Source organism: Athalia rosae, chromosome 4, assembly GCF_917208135.1.
Source record: "Athalia rosae chromosome 4, iyAthRosa1.1, whole genome shotgun sequence".
Taxonomy (NCBI): domain Eukaryota; kingdom Metazoa; phylum Arthropoda; class Insecta; order Hymenoptera; family Athaliidae; genus Athalia; species Athalia rosae.
Window position 1 is genome coordinate 3,197,221 of NC_064029.1, and position 25,440 is coordinate 3,222,660.

General features: G+C 37.6%; 5 protein-coding genes across 15 annotated transcripts; 1 reads left to right on the forward strand and 4 right to left on the reverse strand.

Moving 5' to 3' along the window:
- Positions 1-3,036: 3,036 nt before the first annotated feature.
- LOC105689538 (sorting nexin-2) lies at positions 3,037-6,249 on the reverse strand. 2 transcript variants are annotated; one of them, XM_048653539.1, is made up of 8 exons: positions 6,090-6,249; positions 5,250-5,504; positions 4,926-5,172; positions 4,665-4,829; positions 4,451-4,572; positions 4,308-4,316; positions 3,701-4,000; positions 3,037-3,615 (listed from the first exon to the last, which is right to left on the reverse strand). In XM_048653539.1, the coding sequence occupies exons 1-8, from the start codon at positions 6,192-6,194 to the stop codon at positions 3,268-3,270; spliced, it is 1,551 nt and encodes a 516-aa protein (XP_048509496.1). In that variant the 5' UTR covers positions 6,195-6,249; the 3' UTR covers positions 3,037-3,267. The 2 variants fall into 2 exon arrangements, with proteins under 2 accessions (XP_048509496.1, XP_012262040.2); XM_012406617.3 differs by lacking the exon at positions 4,308-4,316 and having other exon boundaries at positions 6,090-6,246.
- A 342-nt stretch (positions 6,250-6,591) lies between these two features.
- On the reverse strand, positions 6,592-8,031 carry LOC105689549 (mitochondrial coenzyme A diphosphatase NUDT8). The gene is made up of 2 exons (XM_012406634.3): positions 7,750-8,031; positions 6,592-7,390 (listed from the first exon to the last, which is right to left on the reverse strand). The coding sequence occupies exons 1-2, from the start codon at positions 7,813-7,815 to the stop codon at positions 6,680-6,682; spliced, it is 777 nt and encodes a 258-aa protein (XP_012262057.1). The 5' UTR covers positions 7,816-8,031; the 3' UTR covers positions 6,592-6,679.
- A 139-nt stretch (positions 8,032-8,170) lies between these two features.
- LOC105689550 (turripeptide Lol9.1-like) lies at positions 8,171-10,659 on the reverse strand. Of its 2 annotated transcripts, none has more exons than XM_012406635.4 (3): positions 10,515-10,659; positions 9,869-10,068; positions 8,171-8,463 (listed from the first exon to the last, which is right to left on the reverse strand). In XM_012406635.4, the coding sequence occupies exons 2-3, from the start codon at positions 10,062-10,064 to the stop codon at positions 8,393-8,395; spliced, it is 267 nt and encodes an 88-aa protein (XP_012262058.2). In that variant the 5' UTR covers positions 10,065-10,068; positions 10,515-10,659; the 3' UTR covers positions 8,171-8,392. The 2 variants fall into 2 exon arrangements, with proteins under 2 accessions (XP_012262058.2, XP_020710026.2); XM_020854367.3 differs by lacking the exon at positions 10,515-10,659 and adding an exon at positions 10,185-10,345.
- Positions 10,660-17,883: 7,224 nt separating this feature from the next.
- LOC105689528 lies at positions 17,884-20,050 on the forward strand (the record flags this gene model as incomplete). The annotated part of the gene is made up of 4 exons (XM_025746649.2): positions 17,884-18,101; positions 18,239-18,428; positions 18,571-19,125; positions 19,251-20,050. Coding segments are annotated over 4 exons (1,143 nt in total), but the record flags the coding sequence as incomplete, so codon positions are not given.
- LOC105689567 (myeloid leukemia factor) lies at positions 19,917-25,410 on the reverse strand. Of its 9 annotated transcripts, none has more exons than XM_048654723.1 (7): positions 25,126-25,410; positions 24,314-24,515; positions 23,886-24,177; positions 23,615-23,771; positions 22,744-22,836; positions 22,254-22,312; positions 21,173-21,313 (listed from the first exon to the last, which is right to left on the reverse strand). In XM_048654723.1, exons 1-6 carry the CDS (start codon positions 25,176-25,178, stop codon positions 22,294-22,296), a joined length of 816 nt encoding a protein of 271 aa, XP_048510680.1. In that variant the 5' UTR covers positions 25,179-25,410; the 3' UTR covers positions 21,173-21,313; positions 22,254-22,293. The 9 variants fall into 9 exon arrangements, 8 of the variants coding, with proteins under 8 accessions (XP_012262085.1, XP_012262084.1, XP_012262089.1 ...); XM_012406668.4 differs by having other exon boundaries at positions 22,744-22,839; XR_007278218.1 differs by having other exon boundaries at positions 21,231-21,313; positions 22,744-22,868.
- Between the last annotated feature and the right edge of the window lie 30 nt (positions 25,411-25,440).

Genomic DNA, 25,440 nt, shown 5'->3' on the forward strand with positions numbered 1-25,440 from the left:
TTCAGGTACGGGTATACATATAAAGTTACGCTCTAAGATCACCCTCGAAAGTTTCTCACTCCTTGAACTAAAGAGATCCGCAGAAGTTACCTTATCAAGACAGCTCCAACTTTCCCTATACTATGTGATTTCTGATTACAAGGCCCGATCGAGGGCCCGGTCGGGGATAAGCTACCCGCGATAGAATTACGTCTTTCGCGTATCACGAATCGCATCCGACAGAAAAAGTGTCGGTTATTCGGTGCGATATTTTTTATAGCAAAGCGATGGGAATTTCAAAGCTGTACGTATACGTTCGGAACGCTGAAAAACCAATCAATCAATCTCTGATGGGAGAATTTACATATTCAAATATCCACGTGTACAACGCAGCACATATTGACTGCCGCTCGAGTCGGTATTTCGATAAAAAAAATGAAATTATATTCCACGCGAATATATAATTTCGTGTTCGATTATCTACGAGGTCATCGGGGTTCTTTTTCGTAACACTATTTCTTCAGAGATGTATTAAGATCTTATCCTACGAATTTGCCTCAACCAGCTGACCACAGAAAGGCGCGCCGTATACCCGAACCCTCAATTCCACGGCCTTATCGCCACCTCTGCATTAAATTTCGGGATTATGCACGCGTCTCGTTGCACTGCAGCAGCGTTGCTGGCTAATTATTATTTTCTGCCTCGGTCAGCGCTGCTGGATAGACTTTTTGAAAATTTTATTCTCGAAATTATGTGAAAAATTAAATTATTTTAATTTCAGCAATACTTATGAACTACAGTTACCGTGTTACACGAAATTCGAACGCTTCACCCCATTCTCGACACGATAAAACATCGTCGTGCACACTTATTCCACGTTATTAATATTTTTCTGTCGTAATTTTCCTCGTCAGATTATCTTCCTCAATAAGGTTTCGGGGTGTAGCAGAATCTTGCGACTATAGTTGTTTGAATTGAGCCTTCCCCATCACATTTTATCACATCTCTCGCATGGATTAATTGACACTGTATTAGATACATCAATTCTCGTGTTATGCCAGCGTACTAAATTTAAGTACAAGAATAACGGAGAGCAACATTTAGGAAAGAATACGGTATAAGTAATGACACGTACTCCATTTAGATCTACGTTTACCCCATAAAGGTGTAGAAGTAGATGATGTGATTATACCTCATAAGATAGTTATAGCTCATAATCGAGAATAACGAGTATGACGTAATTTTCAATTGATACGAGGCTCGCCTGCTCATCCTATTGTGCTATCCTTGCAGTATCAAGTGATAGCAAACTAACTACCCCCAACTCATCTCTAATTATCTGTAATTGAATAACCGTTTGCAATATACATGAATAAATTAATCGACCCCTATCCATACGAAGGTAGAAAAAAATCATTCCCCTCAAATTTGATGTTGATTTATTCGATTGTGAACGGAAATAAATTGGATAATGTATCCGTAATCATTGCGTTGGACGATAGCCTGCGTACGTGCAGTCAATGTTTAGTTAAAATTAAAAATAAATGATGATGAGAATACACCAAAAAAGCTGAGCGGAAATTAATGGAGCGATAGTGACGGATATTCGACACAACAGAATTGATCGTAGATAATATACCCGAATTTCCCAGACCTTGCATCGAGATTAGAACACAACTAACAATAAGTTATCCTTGAGCATGATCTAGAATGAAGATATGCCAGGATTGGAATTCTGTTAATTAGGAACTGGAACACCCACTGCCATATTAATAACTCATCCACATCTCCAACGATTTTCGTTAGCGTCGTGCGGATGGCACCCATTAATTAATTATACGCGTGTGTAGCAACATTATGCAGATTCATTATTCGTGCGGAGGGCAATGGATACGAGTGACTGCAAGAAGAAACTAATTTCGAAGGGTAAATCTATACGGTAACGGAATGTGTGTTTCGATACACGAGTGTCCATAATACATGGATTTGATCGGGCCAAACAGACATATTATTTCTCTACATTGGTACATATTATTGAATGTGAAATATTGCCGACAATCACTAAAATTGTTTGAATCGTTGAGTTGTATATGGGTAATTCCATCTCAAATAGACCAATGGCTGGAATACAACCCTTTCGATTCGGATGAATTTCGGTCAGAAGTTTCCTTTCATCATAAAATAAAGTTCTGCCAAAGGAAACAAATTGAATATTTTCTCTTCAAAAGTTATGTGAAATTCAAAAGTTTACTATCTTTCGCATTTTTCAAGTTTATTTTTTACATATCACGAAAACTATACTAGTTACACAGATGAATCTGGGTTTGTTTTAAAGGGGATATTTGGGGCTATCAAAGAAAAATTTGATGAAATTTTTTATTTTATAATGATCAAGTTGCGAAATTTGAAAAATTAAATTTTCGAAAAAAAGGGTTGTTTTCGAGAATAATATTCTTTTCTTTTCCATATCTATGCATTTACATACACACTCTACCATCGAGAGCTTTTGGTGATGTGGCGACAGCTGACTTTGAATTGAAACACCCGACTAGACGCGACCAACCCATTTACGCCATCTGTTAAACAAATACTACAACAAAATGAGCGAACCCTATCAACAAAGTTCGCTGAGTAAAACAGGTGTCCGTACGTACCGAATACGGAAAATGAAAAAATTAGGTGTGCTAATTATTTGATTATTGGGATAGAAGAATATGAGTATACATAGTACATCGAATTTTATATAACTTCAATTTTATTGTCGAATAACATCCTCTGACAAACAATAATTATACATAATAAGTGCCTGAAAAGAAAAAGTACGATTTGATGTTTGTATAATGTATTGTATATAATATATGCATGTATAAATATTATTAACGATGAGTAATTCGCCTCGAGCGCTCACTTTAACGCGTCCGGGTCAATTTTACGGATAGATACGTTGCTTTGACATTATGTAATTTTTTTTATTCAATAAGGTGTGAATCCTCTTGCTTCCGTTTAAAAGCTGAGAAGTGGCGAACATGTGCATGTTTTAATAAAAACACTCTATAGTTATGAAGTTTTAAGTATTAGTTTTTTTTATCATTGGTTGTTTTCTTGAAAACTCAGACGCAAAACATTAAAGAGCCTCAACTTTTACCCTTGATAATACATGTTCAGATATGAATTATTACCTAAGGCTTAAAAAAGATACTTTTATTATTGTTACATATGATGTATGTAACATTTATATATTCTTTTTGTTTTTATATATATTTATTTATTTATATGGTTGTGGAATGTTCATGCGACCGCACGAGCCTCTGGAAGAAAACTTTCCCAGTGCTTAATCAACTGATTTTGATGTTGTAACATTGCTTCGAGATATTCAATCAATTGTTTCTTGAAATCATCTACCCTGACCAACTCGAATCTTTCCACCTCTTTCTTTATCATTCTTGAAATATTATCAAACTCTAATTGTCCCCTCTTGACCTTTGCTTCCCAATCGATAACTTCTGTCACAGCTTGACTGGATTTATCGCTGCGCCCAGATTGTTCTAACTTGGCCTTCTGCTCTCGTTTCTTGTTAAGCATTAGTTGAGCATGCTGCCAATTTTGGAATACTTTCACACGTTCGTGGAAGGCATCCTGATAATAATAATTATTTTTCATATCTCATCATTGAAAACAAAAACAGATTGTTACTCAAAAGGCATCGACATTGCGTACTCACTTTGATTGCACCAATCAATGCGACGTAATCTCTCAGCATTTCTCCATATTGATACAGGTCACTGTTACTTTGAGCTCTTCTAACTATCTCAACTTTTTCTAAAGTTTCAGCCAATTGAGCTAACGCTCTTCCGAGAGAAGCTCCCGGTTCACCGTGACCAAGTACAGCCACAGATCTTGCAGTGGCACCTGTGCAATTGGCCAATTCTCTTCTTTGATTAGTCAAATTATCGACGGCGGAGTGCAACGCGCGTAATTGCGTATCGAGAGAATCAATTTGAGTTGTTTTTTCCTCAAACCACTGAAAGTAATTAATTACTGGTGACTACTAGACCTTGGCATGAGTTTTCAGAGTAATATGAGCGCGAACCTCCCCAGTGTCATGAACATCAATGTTGGGATTTTTTTAGAGCATAGCTCTAATATTATTGACTAGCTGGACAGTAACTAAAATAAGGTAATTCTATTTAAGATGTTCGCAATTGCTACAAGTGATCGCTAGATGAGTGCTAAGTTTATTGATTCGTGTAAGGTTCAACTAATAAAGACAAAAAGGAAATTGAAAAGTCTGGTATTTGGACAACATCTATGATGAGTGATGAACATACCTTACCCTCCTAAATGCGAGCAACAGAAAATTGTTTCACAGCTTTTGTTTGTGGCAATGAATGACGCTAAATTTTACTTGCTTTTACATACGCAATTTTTTTTTTTTGTTTTTTTTTTCAAGGAACATAAAATACATGCTTACCGAATCATTTTCATCCATTTTATAGGTGATTTTATTAACCGTTTCTCCAACTTTGTTGAAAAGCCTCATTACTCCAGCACCACTGAGAGCGGACGTATTCGTAGCCTTGGGCAGCTCCATATCTAATTCATAGAATAAACATAGAGGGTCATTCAATGATACATGAAACCTCGCAGTTCATTTCACTTTAATTGGTTCGTATTTTAGAACATACCAGCTTCCAAAAATTCTCTAAAATCGGGATCAATGCTGAGGACAGGGTGGGCGGCCGTTCTATTTACATATCTCTCCAGTGCTGCTCTGCGCCTCTCAATGAATTCGGTGGAACTCGAATTGTGTTCTTGGGACTTATCCCCGGACATTTTTATTTTTGTCATACCTGTAAAATTTGAAACACGGAGCATATCAAAATTCAGTATGGTCATTTAGACCCTTCAACTATTTACCAAGCCATGACAAGATTATATCTTTGTACCAATTACGCTTTTTTCGGGTGCCGGTGGGATGATTCGGCCATTTCTCAGATACTTTGCAGTGAGCTTGTCGTGAAGACCAAGAAAGTCACTGAAGCGGCGGACAACACTGAAGCTCTGCTTTCTGAATATTCGCATGTTAGTTCTAGTCTCAACTCTATATGCAACATATGCTCCCATACCTTCACCAACTTTTTGAGGTGAGGTAATTGTGATCTTTAAAAATACATCCGATGACTCTGTCGGCACCTGTGTTTGGATATTGATGATGAAAACAAAATTCCAGATCCCTGGAATGTATGAATGTCAGAACATTTGAAAATTACCTCTTCAAGTGATTGCGATTGGAAGACACTTTTTGATGGGGGTATGTCATTGTTATCATTAATAGGCACTTCATCCATTTCTCCCAGATCACTACCCATGGGATCAAGAGTAGGGCTCAAGGGTCCCGGAGGAGGACTCGAAATAGATGAAACAGAATTTTGCTCTGCTGCATCTCGCAAAGTTAATTTAGGAAGCTCTGCCTGTATCGAGCTCACTCCATTGTAAGGTGAATCATCATTGAGCTGATGCTGGTCCTAGAATTGGCAAAATATTACCTGGATTTGTGCTTGACTAAATATATCCCAGAATCGAAAAACAAAACAGTCATGGCAATCCGGTATTTAAGATCACCGTTCAAAGCCACAATGTTTTTGTGCATACCAACTGGTAATAGAGAGTATAAGGTAGAAGCCATCAAGTTCTGTATTCAATAATATTGAAGGAAACAAAAGATATTCTTTTTTATTCCATTGATGATTTGAGTAAATAGTGATACAAAATGTGTTATCAAAATACATAAAACCGTTGAACATGAGTGGGAAATACATGATTGGAGTACTGACCACAAGCAAATTAGCATGCTAGGTCGCCAAGAGAAAAATTCGCATTCATCGTACCATGATGAAGGCTTCCAATTTTTCACTTGTAAATGGAAGGCATTCCAAGCATTTGACAATTTTAGCAACTCTGTGAATAAATCAGCACTCGAATTAAGATCGGTTGATAGGTAACTACGTTATACTACACTTAAAAACGCACTACGTCAAGAATTCGGAACCAGTGAAATTCTAAAGCAGTGAGGTGTTTCTGAAGCTTTTTTATCATAATTAACACTTTACCTGAACAGCTGATGCGAAAAGATCATCGTCGTCGTCATCGAGTTCATCATTTTTGTTAATTTCCACGTTATCAAACAGAGGAGGAGGTTCCTTTTCATCAGCCATCTTTGCTGTACTGTCAGTTCCAATTTTCGGCCTAGGGACCGGCCCCCAAATGTGACGTCCCGTCAGATGTCAGTCTGTACCAATGCAGAAAATTGATAACACCAGATAACAATAACCTCCCACGATTTGCATTTTACAGGAGATGATACCATCTGATAAATCACCAGGACCAAAAGACATAATTGTCATTTAACAACAAAGAATATGAAATTATTCTCAGTAATTCACGTGTCACAGAGCTGAAAAGTAGAAATTTACTAGACCCAAAAAACGTTCCAGCTGTACGCATGCGTCAGCCAACAATGCATTGCGAGAAGATTTTGATTTGAATATTTGACCCGACCACTGGACCCGATTAACGCGCGACTATCAAGGTAAACGAAAGTAGATACAAACATAATCAGAAAATCGATATGTTTATTTATCAATAATGTTTTTTCAAGATTACAATAAAAGACGATAAGTATGTACAGAATCATCTCGACTTAGGGAACCGATAGTGTCGTAGATTTCGTAGAACTCTTTGTTTTATGAATGGGTTGTACGTAGGCCAACTTGTGTTTATAGACGTTTGGAACTAATGCCTTCATTATTACGTGAGTTATAGCAGCTGTTAAGCCCCATACTCGGTGTTTGGCTGCCAAATATGTTGGTAAAGTATAACTGTCTCTAAATTGTGTAAAACGGCAATTGGATGGATCACAGAGTTGGTGTAAAGTAAGAACGAAGGCTTCTTCCACTTCGTCGGTGTTAAGCTGGAGTTCATTTGGTTCAATTTCTCCAAGGTATGCAAGTACCGGAAGTACACTAACTCGGTTTCTTCCCATTGGGTTTCCGCTTGTCCATATATCAATTTTTTCTCTAGGAATACGAAGTTCTTCATAGGTCTCTCTCATAGCTGTTTCCTCTAAATTATTGTCAGTTTTATCGTACATTCCTCCAGGAAATGAAACTTGCCCTTTGTTAGTATTTAACTTCGTTGATCTCAGAGTATAAAGGAATCCAAGTTCACCTTTGTACATGCAAAGCGGTACAAGAACAGCTGCTTTACTAATCTCATCTTCTGACGTTGTCGGAGCAGGACGATAAAGTCTCAAATTTTTCGCGCAATTCTTCCTGTTACTTGTACTTAGTACAACATCGGGGCTCAAATCATTCTCATTTATCCCGCCAAGTCTTCGCTGAGTTTCTGCAGGCTTGGTGGCAAAAAAAAATATTTTTTTAGTCCGATATTCCTCTTAAATGATACACCATTCAAATTTAAACACCGTTTTTTACTAATCTTCAGGCAACGATTCGCCTTTCGGAAAATTCGGAGGATTCTTTCTTTTTCAATCCCCCTACCTTCATGAAGACCTTTTATATAATTTTATTAAATGGCAATTCATTCCCCATGCGGTTCTTTGAATTTCTACAAAGGCAAAATTCGACAGATACTCGGTTTAGAAACTCTAACGCTATTCGTTTTTACCGCCAATTTCTAATGGTGTTTAAATAATATGCCCTCTGGTCAAAAGCTACCAAACTACCAGAGGGCACCATTGCAAGAGCTTACCGTGGACCGAAGAAACAATCTCCGAGACACTGACCCACAAGCGAAACTTTCTTTGACTATATTCATTTCTTACGAACACGTCTGGGCTTCGAACATACGTACAAAAAAAAATTCTTAACAGATATGTAATTTCAGGTTGGCTCAAAACCAAAGCAAAAGAACCAGAACCACTGGTCAAAGTTACAATGACAACCGGATGACAGCGCTGCGAACGCCAATCGTGGTCTCCACAATCAGAATTCGAGCCAACTAATGTGCCTATGATTGCAAAGCCACCAAAAGTCAAATGATATTGCTTTGATATTTTGTTAATCAATATTGAGGACTCCTAATCTCAATAGAGCAATGATAGGAGATATGAATATCTTAAGACCTCCAAAGAATATGTTTTGCGGGCTGTAAAATTATTCGAAATCATGCATACAGTTGCATTAATTGTTTCTTTATTATTTCCTTGTTATATTGTTATAATCATCAAAGTTTAGTTATTCAAATGATTAAAACTATTCCATAATATTGTTCAAAGATATTGTTTGCCAAACGTTAGCAGCGCCGGATTTACCAAGCTCTAAATGCAGAATACTACGCTGTATATTGGTAGACGCAGTTGGAACAATCAGGGGTGTTCATTCGTAACACATCCTTATTCGAAAATATCCTCCAACTCAGGAATTTCAGGACCGTCACATGCTCCAGTCCTCACGATCTTCAAATCTGAAATAAGACATCGAAACGTCCATTCAGAAATCATATCTATTTCTAATAAAATATCAAGGAATCAGTCTAGGGTCGGGATATGACCCTTGCGTGGCGTTGCGTCTCACATCACAATCGACAATTTTTAGATGTTTCCCATGATTTTTGACCAAAAAAAAAAATGTTATTGCAGGAGGTACCCTACTTGATTAATTATTTATTCAAAAAACGAGTGGGCTACCTCAAAATATCAAGTGAAAATTTTTTTCTACCTCATAATTACTCGATCAATTGCATGAGCAGATGATTTTGGCTTTCAGATTTGGATTCTTGAGCTGATTATATGTGAGATTACTCTTGAAGAACCAAAAACAAATTCGATTTTTGAGCAAAAAATAAATCGTTGTTTTAATTGGGTTTAATATGATTTTCTTACGTATTTTGACCTCAGGAATCCGAATCTGAAAGAAAATTGATCTATCTCTGAAATTGACCGAGTTATTGCCAATTTTTAGCTTTTCGGGGTCAAAAATAAAAAATTTATTTTTTGCTCTATCTTAATGTAATTTGAGCTCAGGAATCCGAATCCGAAGGGAAAATTGATCCATCTTCGAAAATGACCGAGTTATTCTCATTTTTTCGCATTTTTTAGCATAAAAATGGAAATATCTCGAAGGGAAAAAATCGTAGCTCAATTTGGACAACGGATTCGTGTTCCTGAGGTCAAAATACATAAGAAAAGTGCCATACGATCGATTTTAAAAAATAAAAATTTTTGGCCAAAATTTGAAAAAATCGTAAGGGGTACCCCTTGGAAAAATCTCAAATTTTGGCCAAAAATTTTTATTTTTTAAAATCGATCGTATGGCACTTTTCTTATGTATTTTGACCTCGGGAACACGAATCCGTTGTCCAAATTGAGCTACGATTTTTTCCCTTCGAGATATCCTCAAATTTATGGTAAAAAATGCGAAAAAATGGGGATAACTCGGTCATTTTTGCAGATAGATTAATTTCTCTTCCGGATTCGGATTCCTGAGCTCAAATTACATTAAAATAAACCATAAAATAAATTTTTTATTTCTGACCCTGAAAAGCTGAAAATTGGCGATAACTCGGTCAATTTTAGAGATGGATCAATTTTTCTTTCAGATTCGGATTCCTGAGGTCAAAATACGTAAGAAAAGCATAATAAACCCAATTAAAGCAATGATTTATTTTTTGCTCAAAAATCGAATTTGTTTTTGGTTTTTGAAGAGTAATCTCACATATAATCAGTTCAGGAATCCAAATATGAAAGCCAAAATCATTCACCCACCCTAATTCACATCTTGTCAAATCGCCAACACCAAGGCTTTATCATACGATAGTTACAAAGTTATATCGAATTGTTGGATGGAGTCTCCTCATAATAAAATCTTACCGATTTCGCCAACCACATCACGTCGCTGAAGCTCCGTTTTGTGACACCGAAACTCGCATTTGCTGGCATAAGTTTTTCCATTGCTAGCGCAAACCGGGGAATATATCCTTGAACATAGGCAAGGTGGTAACGCTTCTTCGCTAGATGCGACGAAGGCGACCATCGCCAACAACAATGCAACGCAGAGGAATTTCATCTTTCTTCAGAAAAATAATAACAAAGAACAAAAAATTAATAAATCATTCACGCTCAGGTATGATTCGCATCAAGGTAATTGTCTTGAATATTAAATTTCCTTGAGGTAATCCGAACCCACCTTTAGGTCGTTTTCAATTCTATCGTGACGTTATATGATCAACACTAGATTGGAATTACTGAATTTTCTGATTGCTACCTGCTCTTTTAGTACTCGGTTTGTACCTACGTGGCCTATGATACGTTCGTTCATTATCAATTTGATTAAAATCGGGAATCGAGCTTCTATAGATAATATGCGAATGCATCACCCCTGACTTTTTGTATACCGCGGATTACAGATAGTCGTTATTAAGGAAAGATCGAAATCGTACCAAAACAGTTAGCAAATACCAAAAAATTGCCTTTTTCTGATTCAGTTATCACGACGTATACGGATGAAAATTCTTACCTGCTTAGATTATTTCAATAGATCTGTCTGTAGTAGCCGATAAGACGTTTCAGCACTCGCAGTCAAAGACGAATAATAAAAAAACCATCGATTCACGCCAAGTATAAATATACATACATATTTACTCATATACAATATCTTATCAATAATTGTTTGCGATCGGTTATCAATACCCTCGATCAGTCTGCAAACGTGCTGAAAACCCGAAAGCCTATTTAAAACCTTGATTGTGCAAGCGCTGCAATATATTGTTCGCTGCAATCTACAGGTAACAGTAAGGTAATATAGGTGGATGGAAAACTCGTCAATAATGGGATTAACATCGCGACGTTTCAGGTGAAAATCGTTGGAAGAATTACGGCACAGGTTTCTATTCTGTACGCGTATCGGTAAACCTTTACCGCAGATAATCTTCAGGTGATCTTAATTATGGAACAATGCCAGTTGAGGTCAAAAACCCTACAAGTGCAGGTGATCTCTGTATCTCAATTAAAACTCGTGCGAGTAATTAGTCACGATGGGACGTGGTGCGGCTTCTTTTTTTTCCGTCACGAGCAATTCAATTTAGTATTCGTTGTACCATAGATATATTGATATATCAATGGTTGTACATTTTTATTTCCTATTTTTCGTTGATTTTTACTAGATATACCGCGATTCTCGGGTAACCACACACCCTTGCAGATATTAGTCGCGTGTGCTGCACAGAGAAGGTATGAGGCTGCCAGATAGCAGTCGAAGGTTGCTAGAACTCGATGCGAGAAGCCCCTGTAAGCGAGATGTAATTGGATTCAAAGTTGTTCGTCTACGAATGGCATACATAGTTATACACGGAGAAACTTCCGAAGGTGACTTCGATCCGATAACCCAGAGGAGAGAGGTGTCTAGCCACATCAGTGGCACGAGCGATGAACTGAGGGATATTTACTTTCGCTTTTACGTGTAGGTAGCTGTACCAACCTTGCCGATCAAATCATTTCTACCTTCCCTTCCTATGCATGTACGTAGTTATATATTCATCGGGAGTAAGTATGCGATACAGCTCTCTTGCGTTACAAGAGTCTATCGAATACCGAACACGTGCAAACGTACATAGGTATATGTACGATATGACAGGAAATGAGTGACACGATGTGACATTATCATGCATCGTTTGAAGGCACAGTCATAAGCGTGATAAGATATAGAAAGATTTGCAGTTATCATTACAAATTATGAATTCTTCCATCGTGCGACACGATTGATAGACTCAATAATTACTTGTATATGATCTGCGCAGTTGAAATCAAGTCTATGAAAAATAACCGATAGCAAAATATCATTTACTTTACATATTTACACATCCTGGTTTATTTCATAAGTTAACGCTATCTCTGGATCTTTGAATACGCGACTTTCAACGATCTGACACAAGTAAAGAAAGTATGATTCGATGCCATATAAAAATTATACAGTTTTCACATAACGTGAAACCTATTACACCCCTAGATATAATAGACCTGTTCGGAGAACATTTGAAATCGCTTTCTATGTCGTAATATAATCACACGGTTGTTTGATTTCCGCTTAATTTTCTTACACGCGTTCATAATGCAATGCATAAAGTTTACGTCGAATCAAAAACGCATACGTGGTTAATATGGAAAAAGCGAAACATTTTACAAGATAAATTTTCGCTTCTTACAAAACATCCCGTTGAGTCGTAGTTGTGAACAATCTGGTAGTTTCCAGTCGAGTGGTGGTGTGTTAATATGGCTAATGGAAACACCGAAAATAGATGCGTGTATTGAAAATAAACTCCCGAAGTTCTCGAACTCGCATAGTTCACTCCAATACGATAATGAAATTAGAGATTTGAACGGGAACCCGCATTTGTCCAACTGGGCGTTAATTGTCGGGCTGCAGAGATCAACATAATAAAATACAAACCACTTCCATTCTTCGTCGAGTATAATAATGAAGTGCGAAAACATTATACACCCAAACGTTGCATGTATGATATGTCTTATCTCCGCAACTCTTCTTACAACAAACCGAGTATTTTTGCACTCGAAAGATCGTTCAAATTTCATTATCATTCCATGACTCCCATACCGTATTGAGGAGAAGTCCTCCTATTACCCTATTATATTATAACATAGGTACCCGTGCATACATCTTATTTTCATTGCGTTTGAAAAATGGAAAAAAAAAATTCCACTGGCAGACTACTCGGTACGATCAATGACCTAAAAATATCGACCTTGGTTTACTCCACATCTACATCCACCACATAACCGTATTACATGTACATATACTTAGGTATGTAAATAGGTATTTTTGTATGTATATATATATACCGGCCTGTTCTCGATCAGTCCGGTTTTTACATGGATAGTTCGTAGTATAAGATTATGCATAGATGTATTTATTGCGTGCAGATTAACGGCGTACTGCGCGTTACCATAAATACGTATATTGAGTGCTTTATAATTCTTTGTTAAGAGTTGGTAGAATATTTTGTAAGGGGTGAATTTGATTGAATTTTTTTTTTTTCGTCTCTTCATTGGTAAACTTTTTGTAAATAATTACCATCCAAACGCAAGAAGCTTGTGAAAAATCCGGACTAACTGTAAAAAAGAAAAGCAGGACATGGAGCCCTCAACGTATATGTAAATGCCCGATACATATGTATGTAGATCGATTTCCTGCGGAGATTAGATTGCAGAATCTACGTTCAACAGCACCCAGTATTCAAAGTCCACGTATTGTTATCAATTCTTCTGAACTTACAATTAGTATATTCCATGTCGAAATCACGAAATATTTCTTGAAGAAAACAAACTGCCCGTGGCCGGTCCAACAAAAGACACAGATCGTAATCTTTAGCCTTGGTACCGAGCACCAACGAACAACGGCCATTCATGTAAAATGGTACAGCAGCTGATCGAAGATTGACCACGTAAATGATCTGACCTCTTGGTCGTACCGTCATAGATCAGCGATGAATTTCAAGTATTTCTCTTTTATTATTATTTAATCAAGTTTCAAGTTTCAAGTGATCAAGATCAGCTGGATGGTGAAAGGATATCGGGGGGATAACCAGTGCAATGCGACGATTTATCATAGTTACGAGTTTGTTTTAAATCTCGTTTCATGTATGCAAATTATGCAGTTTTTTCGGTAGATTGTATTTATAGCTGGCGTGAGCGTAACTTGGAGTGGTTTGAAATCTTCAAACTGCCAATACCAGCGTATTTCCCATTAAAAAATATATATATCTGCTCGTCGCCATCGAAGAGCGCAGCCTTTGAAAATCCTTGGATAAAATTCGATACTGAAAAATTGGTTTCCAACAGCTAAAAAGCATAAAGAAAAAAAGCACTACCAGCTATTTAGAGAAAACTAGTCCGAAATCGGAGTACGATTCGTGATGAGCTATATATACATGCATTATTGAATCAAACAAACAAGTATTCTGCATGACGTACTTCGAAGCGTTCTACTACGACATTATTATAAATATATCAACAGCAATGTTTGCGATTCTGATTCCTATTATCCATCGTCAAGCGACCGAAGCAAAATACCTAGAAAATTCTAACCAGGCACATTGCAAGACGCGATATAAACGTATTGTAATCGTTTGAAGGGATGGGACGTAGAAGGGATGTAGCGGACATATAGGTCTAGTTCTAAGTCTCTGATTGGAACCAGTGTTACTGGTTCTGATCAATCTGCATGAACAGCGTGAATTACTCATTAAATTTTCGACTTTTTAGATTCGGAACTTATTCGACAAATCAATTCAGTATAATGAGAGTGCAAACTGCGCCTCGAAGTCGGATTCATGAAGGCAATTTCGAATGGTCCTCGTATGGCAACTCGTTCGTATTGTATAAACTGGAAAGGGGTTTGAAAAACGTGACGTCGTTGAAACAAGACCGTTGCTGCGTATGCGGTGTACGAGGTCGAAGTATGTCTGCGAACCGTTGTTTGCGAATGCGAACAAATTTTTTATCGCCATTACAGTTAATTAACACGCGTACACTACCGTGAAGTTTCGCGATAATAAAAAAAAAAAAAAATGACGTGTTTCCTCCGATGTTCTTTATATAATTCGATATTTACACGTACTGGAATTCCAGTTGATAATAACGTCTGACGTTTCACACCAGGAAACTCCAGGAGGAAATTGTATTTGGGTCTCTAGATGCTACAGACATTCTTTAGTACGTGCTATCAGCAACTGATGGAGATTAGAAAAAATACTTCATCTACGCAGCTTCTACTGCCTTTAAGCTGCAGCTGATAATTCGTGATTCTTTCGCTACTTTTAGCGTTTCTTCTTTCAAGGTCGATTGCGTAACAGACTGCAATCCGAGTTATACCGTTGTAACGACGTCTCCTTTCTTTTTCTTTGCCGAACTCGTGACGCAGGTAGTATGACGCATCGCTGATACCTGCTAGTATAATACCTTGAGTCGATGGATCGGACGGAAGAAGCTTTTGCCCCTTTGATTTTTCATCGTATCGTTGAAAAGGGGTAAACAATAACTGATACGATTACTTCGGTTCGGTTTCTGGCTAGTCTCTACCTGCAGCTATATAATTCTTAGTTTCTGATGTTGCAATGAATTGATAGGTGAAAGTATGTCCAACTTACCCCTAGGGTAAACTGTAAGGTGAGGTATTACGTCACGCAGAGGGAAATAGCCTTGGTTTATAACGCATGATGTCCATTTATCCAGGACTGGCTGCGGCCCAATTCAAGGAAATATATCGTGTGATAGAGAAGGATAAAAACAGATGCTGATAAGAGCAGTAAAACCGCAGGGTGCGCCATTTCTGACGAATCAATATTAGAGGGATTTCCACCTAACAATGTAACGTCAGTAGTGAATCATCCGAGTAATAATCGCTACAAATAAAACTCGTGTTGACGCTGCTGCAAGCGATTGTTTAGTAGCATTGAAGTGATTCTGTTGTCTCGTATTACATACATGCAACAAATTGCCCATGCCATGTGGATACGTATTTTTCTACCATTCTGGATCATGTAAACGGGTTTCATTGGCCCCATTCTAACAATGCAAAGAACGAATTTAATGAATGTATGATTGGACCAGCGAGCCTTCAAGGCTACCGACAATTAAAAATAGTAAAAGCAAAACTACAGATCACGAAACTATCGATAATATTGTACTTCATACCCTGCAGTGACATCGAATGACATCAAGAAATACTGGTAAATCTGAAGGTCACGTTACCCTCGAAAGCGTGGTGATATGTATTACAATTTGATCTAATCCAACTAAAAATAGTAGATTATTCCGTGATAGAATCTCTCGAGTACCTACGTGAAATTCATTACGCATCATGAATACATATTTCCAATTTTATCTCATAGCAAAGAGATAAAAAAAATGAGGACATACGTGAAACTAAATTTCTACTTTTACGCATGTCGTTAATAATTCAAACAATATTTTTACCGGTCATCGGCTGTACAAACCTAATGACAAGGTGTGTATTTCATGTACTATGCTAGACACACATGATGCGTGCGTAATATCAGGGCACATGTCAGTTCAGAGGAGTTTCACGTGGCTGATTAGGGGAAAGGCGTCTCGACGCCCCCGCGTCGACTTGTTGGTGGTAGAAACCAAAGAGAATGGGGGTAGAAACAATGTTGAAGACGAGGGAGGTGGAGGATATCGATTGTGACGTCACCGGCAAGTGGGTGTAGACGAGTGACAGGGTTTAGGAGAAACGGCGCCGCGACGCCCAGCGTCTCGTTTTGTCTCGGGCAAAACGGATGAACGTTTTCTCTCCTTCAATTGCATCGGGTCATCCTCGCCGTGGATTATCCTGTGCGCTTCTGCCATCTAAAAGTATTTTCAAATGGACATAAAATGCGAAACAAGCATAACTTTTGTGGCTGGACTTTGAATAAGTACAAATAATTATTAGTGACGCATCCGTCGATAGTTTGCATAACTGAATTGTTTATAGTGTTGGGGTGGAATTGACCGCGAAGGTGAAGGTGGGAGGTGGCAGTGGTGAGGTTGTTGGGGAAAGACTCACAATCAGTCGCAGGTGCAGAGGGGGCGTAAGTGAACTACGAACTGGAGAAGAGGGGAGCGAAACGGAAAGGGTGGGGGTGCTACAAACCTATATATTCTTCTGCGCAGGTCCTTCCAATTCAGTTCTGCTTGGACTTCGGACGCGTGAACTTTAATAAGCCTTTAGGGAGCGACAGTTTTTATTTGTTTGGTGCGCTCATTGTATGGGTAAGTTTATCATAAAATTCACATGACATATGCAATTGTGATTAGCGATATTATTACCGTTGTCAATACATATTACCTTGATGTCGATCGCTTGTTGTTACCATAACCTCAAGCCGCTAATTTTACAAGATTTTCCTATGTGTTCATTATTGTTATTTGATTTATTTTTGTTCTTAAAAATTTATTTAAGAATTACGCACTAACCTTGACTAGCAGTGGGATTCGATGGTGCGATTCTTATGAATTACTCACCAACTACTACCAACGATGGCGTCTTTCTCTGAGAACTGTTAACGTTTGACGTCGTTACTTTCTCTTTGTTTGGAAACGTTTTCCGGTACCCATTTTTGACGTATCCAAACATTTCGTGATATTCCGTTGTGTGATTATACTTGCCATCGACGTAGTTATTTTTGTTTCATATTACAGTATAATCCACACATTCCAATGGCAATACAAAGAATTATGAATCTTTAAATAAACTTGTGTTTCGTGCATCTCGCTCTGACCTATTTTAATTTCATGTATTACATACGGTTGTGTAAATGCAAGAAAAATCTATTTCGAATTTTGGTTTTGTAATTGGATATTTTTCGTTATGACGCTTCTGCGTATCTATCTGGACATAGTCGAGCATGAGCTGCTTTTTTTCGTCTCAGTCCCGTTTTTGCTGATGCGTCATCGCGGCATACCCTCTAAGTCTGAATTCGTTACCCTCGACGGTCTGAACATACGCATACATTTGAGAGACCATTCATGGCACACGTGGCATAAAACATTCCAATCCGTATTGATTCACCACGCGTCAACTGTGAACTAACGCCATCTTGGACCGAACACGAGGGTTGAGGTGACGGCGACTAATGTAATCAAAATATTATTCACCCGATGAATCCTGTAACATAAAATTATTTCACTAACCATGATGGCTTTGCATTAAATTGGTTCAAACATTTCTGACCACTAAACTCCTGATTTTAGAGCGAGAGAAGATCGTAAAGCACGGAGAGCGCCCTGTGGAGCCGATAAGCAGCTGCAGGGATGAGCGTGGCTATGTGCCGACCGTTGGGCGATGGGGCAGCGAATGGCCAAGTTGACTCGAGACGGCAGAAACATGGTGCCAGCCGCGGGGGCAGGCACGTGGGCCCTGGATCAGGGGCCTACCGTTACCCCTGCCGGTTTGGGCCAATGACGAGTCACCAGCCCTGACCTTTCCTACGGTCGAACAATATGAGGAACTAGCAGGCAGCGTTGAACTTGAAACACAACGTCTGTTGCGTGAGCATCGCTACGACACCGTCAGCAACTTCCTTAGGTATTATTTCACAACATGTTATTTTTTGGAATCAAGTTAATTTTTTAGTAGAGTTGCGTCAGTTAACTTGAGTTATCTAATAAATTTCCAGAATAAAAGCATTAATCCAACTGTTTTTCTCCATTCTCTGCCTACAGGCTTTATGAAGAGTTCAAAGTAAGTGGAGAAACTTCGCTAGAACGCTTTTATCGCAAATACCAGCCAGTGATTACTAATGAACATCATACATGTGTGGGTCTTGGCTTTGAGTTACTGCGACGCTTGTGCAGTTTAAACAAGAAATTCCCTGGGATAGCAGGTCGTTTGTACTTGGTATCTTGTGAAGAGGTGAGAATTTATAGTTGAATCAGATACTTTGCAATTTCTGCTTCCTGAGAGAAATGACTAACCTTTTGCCCAGGAATGAAAACATTCAATCAGTGGTCAGTCACACTTAATATTTACAACAAAGTTCTTTTTAATTTTGCAGACAATCGGTGACATCGCTGGGTATGTTGGAGGTCCCCCAGCCGCAGATAGTGGTGAAAAGGAACACGTTTTGGTTTGTCTGAAGATTGAGATCAATGATCGTCGAGGAGTTTTACTCCTTGACCCTGGCTACCATGTTGCGCGTGTAGTAACAGTTATGGCTGACAAACTATACCCTCACACTGGGTGGTTTACGCAATCTGAAGAGCCCAACTGTAAAAAAGAGTATAACTACACCATGTGCGCTACGGATTCTGATTATGTCGAATGGCATGAAAGAGAGAACAGGCCAGGAGCTCAAGAAAGAACACAAGTTGCTCTTATATACGTCGCAAGACCTTATTTAACTGCCATCGATGTAACTGAACGCCGTAACTTGGTCTACAACTTCAGAAGTCTCCTTGCCAGAGATACCAAAGGCCACGTGACTGCTGGAATTTACTTTCCAGTTGTGCGGGACATTAATCAATCGCACAGCTTTACCATTTTTTACCAAACAAGCAACGGGAAAAAACGTTTAAAGATGCCATTCAGTAAATTTTTTGGCTCGCCTAAGGTGATTATCTAGTTATACGATACGAAAAATGAATACGCAGTCTGAATATTTCTCATTGTTACCGAAACACCATAGCCATCCAAACTACTCATATTAATTCATTGTTACGTATTTTTATTTTTCAGACTACACACGATGCCGAGGAAACCACAATACTTTTGGAATGTGCACGCCAGATGGGTCTAACGTGCGAAAAATTTGAAGGTCTTTTGTCCAATCTTGCTACTGTGATGCACGATACAAAGTACATTGCTCAACTTTTAACCATCAACGCAAGAATCAACACCTTGGCTGAAGACAATTAACAGAAGTTGCTCCACCCGAAGTGGTGCCAGCAAAATCCCAAAGATTATCATTTTTTCTGCCAGCTTTCCTCTTTTGTTCTTTTCTTATTATTTACTATGGTTTCAATGTACACATTTTTTTAACAACTACCTATTTTCAGTTTATTACTGAGCGAAGTTTATTTGTCTTTTAATTCTCATGTTATATTGTATTCGGGTATAGCGTAGGTTGGGATTTGTCTGTACATGTAATTACTTTGTTATTCAGTGAAAATGTTCGTCAAAAATTAATATTATAAACGTTTTATATACCACCGGGACCAGACTCCAATTACTCTGTCCAAGAACACTGTACAACGAAACTAAAGGTTTTTACATTGGACAACTCTGTTCATAATACCTACATACCAATAATAAAGTTAAAACTAGAAATAAAGTTGAGAACATTTTCATTGAATATACAACGCGACAATTACTCGAAGTAGTATGCAATTGAAATAATATTGGTATGGGGTACGATATTATATTTATTTTATACCACACTTTACAATTTTGCTTTGTCAGTAACTATGCTAAATTATGTAATGACAGATTTCTCTGCTTGGTTCAGTTCGAATAAATCAAGAAAGTAAGCACTTTAACAAGTGAAATGTGTGATTATTTCAGCATAACGAAAGATCCTGTCCCAAAATATATCCTTATTTTTTTGTCCCTTCCAATCGATCTACAAGTATCTACGTGATTAATTATAATTATATTACAACCTACGATATATCTCAATTATGCAGTAGAATCTCTAATCTTTAAACTACAGTCCCTTTACAGATAAGCCGAGCTCTGCTACACATGCTTTGTTCGTGAATAAATGTCATTCCATCTCATGCATCAGTATTTAGAAAAAAACAGGTGACCGATCAATTTCTATCTATTTTAGATAAGAAAAAAAATATGCAAAGATCACGTCAGAAAGTATGGAACTACTCGCAGCGTAAAGTTTTGCATCCAAATTAGCAATAGCTATTCAGTTTAACCGAAAAAAAATATAAATATAAATATATTCGTTTGATTTCCTTATAAGTTGTAGAACTAATAGCTACTCTTAAACCCCAGAGGCGATTATTGTGCTTGAATCGCATCGTGTTCAAACAACTGAAGAACAACATTCAGAAACTCACATAGCGAATTAAAAAACTATATTGTACTTTATGAAGATTCATTTTCACAATCTCTGACCTATAAGCCTGATTGGAGTCGTGTCCCAAAAGAAAATAGGGCTCGGTGAGTGAAAACGCAACAACACTGTTAAGCTAATGTTCTCGACCAATATAAATACTAACAGCTCTTAAGCCTTCGATTTAGAATTATTTTAATTATAACATCGAGATTATTGAAATGCGTGGGACAGTATCGTACAGCTTACGATATAATACAGCAAAATCTCGGTAATACATAATTAGAATTTAATACTGTGCCTGGTAAAACTTTCTTTTCTTTCGACACTAAGTGAAATCAGTATAAATGTAATCTACGTATGTAAATCTGGTTAATTTATTAGTACAACATGCTGTACAATAAACCAAACTTGTGCTCGGTTCCTGGTTAGCCGGTAATTCAATTTGAAAGTTGTTAGTAAGATGAAAGTAATACCAATATTTTATTGCACGATTGCAAAAGATTGAAATAAATAGTGAAACATACCGAGATCTTGCTACAGAAATAAAATGAGCTATGACATGAACCCTATGGAGCAGATTCTTCAAACATCGGAATCAGGTTTGGAGTGTCGTTTGTTACTGCTTTCAATCTCTGGGCTACGATCGCGCTTGCGACTTCCTGAACCAGCAGGTAAATTTGCCGGAGGTTGTGTAACAGTAGCATTTGTTGTAGTTTCTGACGTATCAGTGCTGAAAAAAGAAAAGGGATAAAATTTGCAAAAATTAGTTTTGTTTATACAGTCATCTGAAAAATCATGCACTAATTGCATATTGTCCAACCAAGTATACAGGTAGCAATACAGGTGAAAAAAACTTGTTCAAATCCAGGCCAATATGGAGTAATTAAATATAACGGATCCAACAATCGATTGTTAATAATATTCGATGATACTAATGAAATGGAAATCAATGGAAATATTGGTTCATCAGATGAAATGGACTGGGTGAATGTATTTTGCGAATGGTGCCAGAAAATTAAAGTTGGACATGAGTAATTTTGTGTCTTGATGTCTGTACTTTCATACTTTTCAAATACACAAACGCTACCATGTGCTTCACATGCTCACAAATTACGAACTGCACAAAACATTTTAGCCAGAAGGATATTAGAAACCATGAGAATATCACATCAAGAAATCTACAGTTCAAGTATACAAGGGATATATTACATCGAATGACACAGGGCCGAAGTAGTTTTGTGTTCCAATTATTAAATGTTTTTAAGTCCTGTGTACTAAATTTTAGTCTTGTCATGATTTCATAGATAGATGGAAGTAATTGTTATTGTTAATAATTCAAACAATCGGGGTTGATTCATGATTACTGTATGCAAACAAAATCAAAACAGAACACGTTTTTTCCATTCCAGAACTTCATGTCAAGTCAACTATTTAGTGATGGAATGATTGATATTTCGATAGAATCTAGCTAAATCTGTTTTTGAAAGGAGCTTAAAATCACAACTACATGCCCAACATTATGTGGGTCGACGTCGTTAAAATTAATAAATATGTATCACATGGTATCACTAAAGAGATGGTACAATGTGTATGGATAAGGGACAGATTTTCGTTAACAAAGTTAAAGTAATGTAGTTAGTATAAAAGTGAATGTTACGCGTCGTACTTACGTCGTACTAGCGTCACCACTGTGTACTATGCTTTTAACTATTAATATTTTCGGCTGTACCTGCAATACACAACAGATGATATTCGACAAATTCAGTAATGCTTTCATGTGTATAATATGAAACAAGTTTTGTTGCACCCTGCTGCTTGTCTGTTATATTTGATTTGAATTTCAAACTCTGATTGGAAAGATCACCTGTTAAAATTTTTGTACTCATGTAAGGAAGAGAATGATTTTTATCTGTGCATACATTCCCTTCAGTGGACGAATTACAAGAATCAGTCAATCCCCTTGTTACATGTGTAAATGAGAGAAAATTTACTTGATATTAAGGATTAGGTAGTCAAAAGAGAAGAAACCACGTGTCATCAACATCACAATTTAGAATCTCGAGATAAAGTCTCTTTCTTCAGTTACCTATTTCGATTATAAATGAGGCTGAGTTTACAATTTGAAGAGGTAAAACGAAGTGTATACCAATGGAAGCTTACCGTGATGTTGACAACAAACTGCTGGACTTTGGATTACTCGAGGTTCTCAAACCTCGCCTCGGAGAAGGTGCCCACCTCGAGCGACTAGATAGTCTGCTACAAAAGCATACCAACCACAACCAGACCAGAAACATAAAATAAAAAAATAAAAAATAATTTAATGTGAAAATACATCTATCCAAGATGCTACCTATTTTATCTAGACTAACTGTCCAACTGTACAAATTAATCTGTGACATGACGTACTATTCTAAAAGTATGCATTCGACTATACAAGTTATAGCGCTAGAAGATTATGAAATAACAAATCGACCTCTGTTTATTTAATTTTGGCTGTGCTTAGAGAAAGTTTTTATTGCAGAGCTGGGTTACAAGATAATTTTACAGTTCTGATTGGGGGGAGGCGAATTATCATGTTGGCGGGATGGACATTTTGTGTTATTACTTTTTTGGGAAGGACTCTCTACCAGATCGTCTGCCACGCTTCTTGTATCTGCTAGATAAAGGATAATCTGAAGTTGTAGTATAAGTATGTTACAATTAAAATATTAAACGAAGAGAAAGGACTATGATAAGATACTGCGTATAACGTAATATTATAAATATAGTGCAATTTCTACCTGAGAGTCATATGAGCAAATTCTAACTCATGCGTGTCACATGCGTAATTATATGACCGGATACAAAAGCAAGCACAGGTAAACTAAAGTAAGTACTGGATTGAAGATCAACATTTTAATACTCTTTGAGAATATGCAGGGAAAACAACGGGTCTGTAACCCATTATGATACTCTAATCATCGACTTAGAGGATGACCACAAATAGAACATGATTAACTAAAAATCAAATGATATTTTGTAGCAAACTAACCTTGCTGCTGGTGCCGGAAGTGCCAGGGGGCTGTGCTCAGGACGGGTCCTGTGTCGAGAAGAAGTATGGCCAGGTGTTCCACGCGTATCATAATCCACAGCACCAACTGCGTGCCTTGTGCGTGTTTCCCATTCATTGTTAAACTCGTCAGCTTCTTCTACAAATATAAAATATTACAAAGGTAAGATATGAGGTAAAATGAATCTGCGCCTTCATCAACGACAGTTTCTAAATGGCAGTTTGAGTATCAGTATGAAAGAGTGAGACATGCCTTCCTCGAGATTAATGAATTCTTGACGTTCCTCTTGTTCGCCACTATGAAGGTTGTGTTCTCGTTCATAGATATGAGCCCTTTCACCGATATGGTGTCCAATTGCCATTTTTTTAGTGCCGGTGCGAGAGTCACAAACGGTTTTTTTAGTTTCCTTCACACCACCAGGTGCTGTTCTGGTTGATGATGATGCCTGGTAAACTTGTGGCCTACCGTCAGGACCACTGGTCATGGTCATGACAGAACGACTCATGAAAGAGTGACAATTTCCATTGTTTGGGGCCATATTTCCCTGGAAAATCGCGTTATTTAAAATAACGTGTCATCTAAGACTCATTGTCAGCCTAAAGTCAGAAATTCTTGACCAATGAAAAAGATTGAATCATGTTCAATATCCAAAAATAAAAAACCAAGAATTTACTACTCACAAAGTCTGTAAAGACCCTGTTCATGTTAAAAGCAGGCATAGGAGGGAAACCAAAGGGTATCATCTGCATTTCATTGTGACGAGGGTTGCCTCGATGATTTGGAGCAGTAAGTGCTGGTGGTCCACCCATCATGCCAAAAGGGTCACTGAATAGCGAGTTCGTCATGTTGTTCATCATGTATCTCATGGATCGCATGTGACTTCTATTGAAATTGAAATAGTTTTGGTCACAAACTATTTATTGGTAATACCTCAATATGTGTATAGTCCATAGTCATCCATGTCGGTAGGCAAGTAATTTAATATTTCACAGTCATATTAATACCAGTATGGTATAAAAAGCTAGATCCTCAAAATAGCTGAAAAGCTACACTATTATTCTAAATGAAATGATGTTATGTTGGCACGGCTACATTGATCTGTCAATTTTCATTATTATGGCATTGCAGACAGAATTACAGTTTTCAAGTGGCGATGAATGAACTAAACCCTACTGAACTGTGCAAGTTTTTTGATTTTTGGAACATGGATGAAATAATTTGCCATAACTATTGGATCATGTATAACCGAAAGTGAAGTGATTGAATAATACAACCCCCATCTAACTTATCTTAATTGCAACCAATAATGAGGAGAATATCGAATTTAATATGAAAATAAAATCAATATCAAGATGCTACTTTATGAGGCATGTCATGGATGTCGTCGATCTGCCAGACTGACATTACGGATGTTTGGAGATCATTCGATGAGAAAAATATTCATTTAATGATGTTCTCGGCTATAAATCACAGCAATTACAGATGACCTTACCCAATCACAGGATCATCTTCAAAATCACCCATCAGTGAACCAAAAAGAGACATCGGAGATATGATATGCCTGAACCAGATCAAGTTAAATTCTTCTCTGCTTTACTCCTCGGATTATTCTCACTCGAAGGAGTATCACAAGCTCGACGACAGAAAACAAGAATCGTGTTTTATTCGATGAAGATTCAACGACAAATACGCTAGTCTTTCTAAGCGAGTGAAAACTTCTAACTTGTAGAAAGTTCGCGACGCACGAAACAAGCAGAAATACGGTAAGCTAACCGGAAATGCTAATTAGCATCGTGAAGAATCTGAT

Bases quoted from the DNA above. Each gene is read 5' to 3' on its own strand.
- LOC105689538 (XM_048653539.1), bottom strand. From the start codon at position 6,194: ATGGCTGATGAAAAGGAACCTCCTCCTCTGTTTGATAACGTGGAAATT. The intron at 5,173-5,249 runs GTAATTTTCAAA...ATCCAAACACAG, and splicing joins AATCGCAATCACTTGAAGAG to GTGCCGACAGAGTCATCGGA. The intron at 4,830-4,925 runs GTACAAAGATAT...CAAATTTTACAG, and splicing joins ACCCGAAAAAAGCGTAATTG to GTATGACAAAAATAAAAATG.
- LOC105689549 (XM_012406634.3), bottom strand. From the start codon at position 7,815: ATGAATATAGTCAAAGAAAGTTTCGCTTGTGGGTCAGTGTCTCGGAGA. The intron at 7,391-7,749 runs GTAAGCTCTTGC...TTTGCCACCAAG, and splicing joins GATTGTTTCTTCGGTCCACG to CCTGCAGAAACTCAGCGAAG.
- LOC105689550 (XM_012406635.4), bottom strand. From the start codon at position 10,064: ATGAAATTCCTCTGCGTTGCATTGTTGTTGGCGATGGTCGCCTTCGTC. The intron at 8,464-9,868 runs GTAAGATTTTAT...GTCTTATTTCAG, and splicing joins TGATGTGGTTGGCGAAATCG to ATTTGAAGATCGTGAGGACT.
- LOC105689567 (XM_012406661.4), bottom strand. From the start codon at position 25,178: ATGTCTCTTTTTGGTTCACTGATGGGTGATTTTGAAGATGATCCTGTG. The intron at 24,516-25,125 runs GTAAGGTCATCT...CAATTTCAATAG, and splicing joins GAAGATGATCCTGTGATTGG to AAGTCACATGCGATCCATGA. The intron at 24,178-24,313 runs GTGAGTAGTAAA...GCGATTTTCCAG, and splicing joins ACAGGGTCTTTACAGACTTT to GGAAATATGGCCCCAAACAA.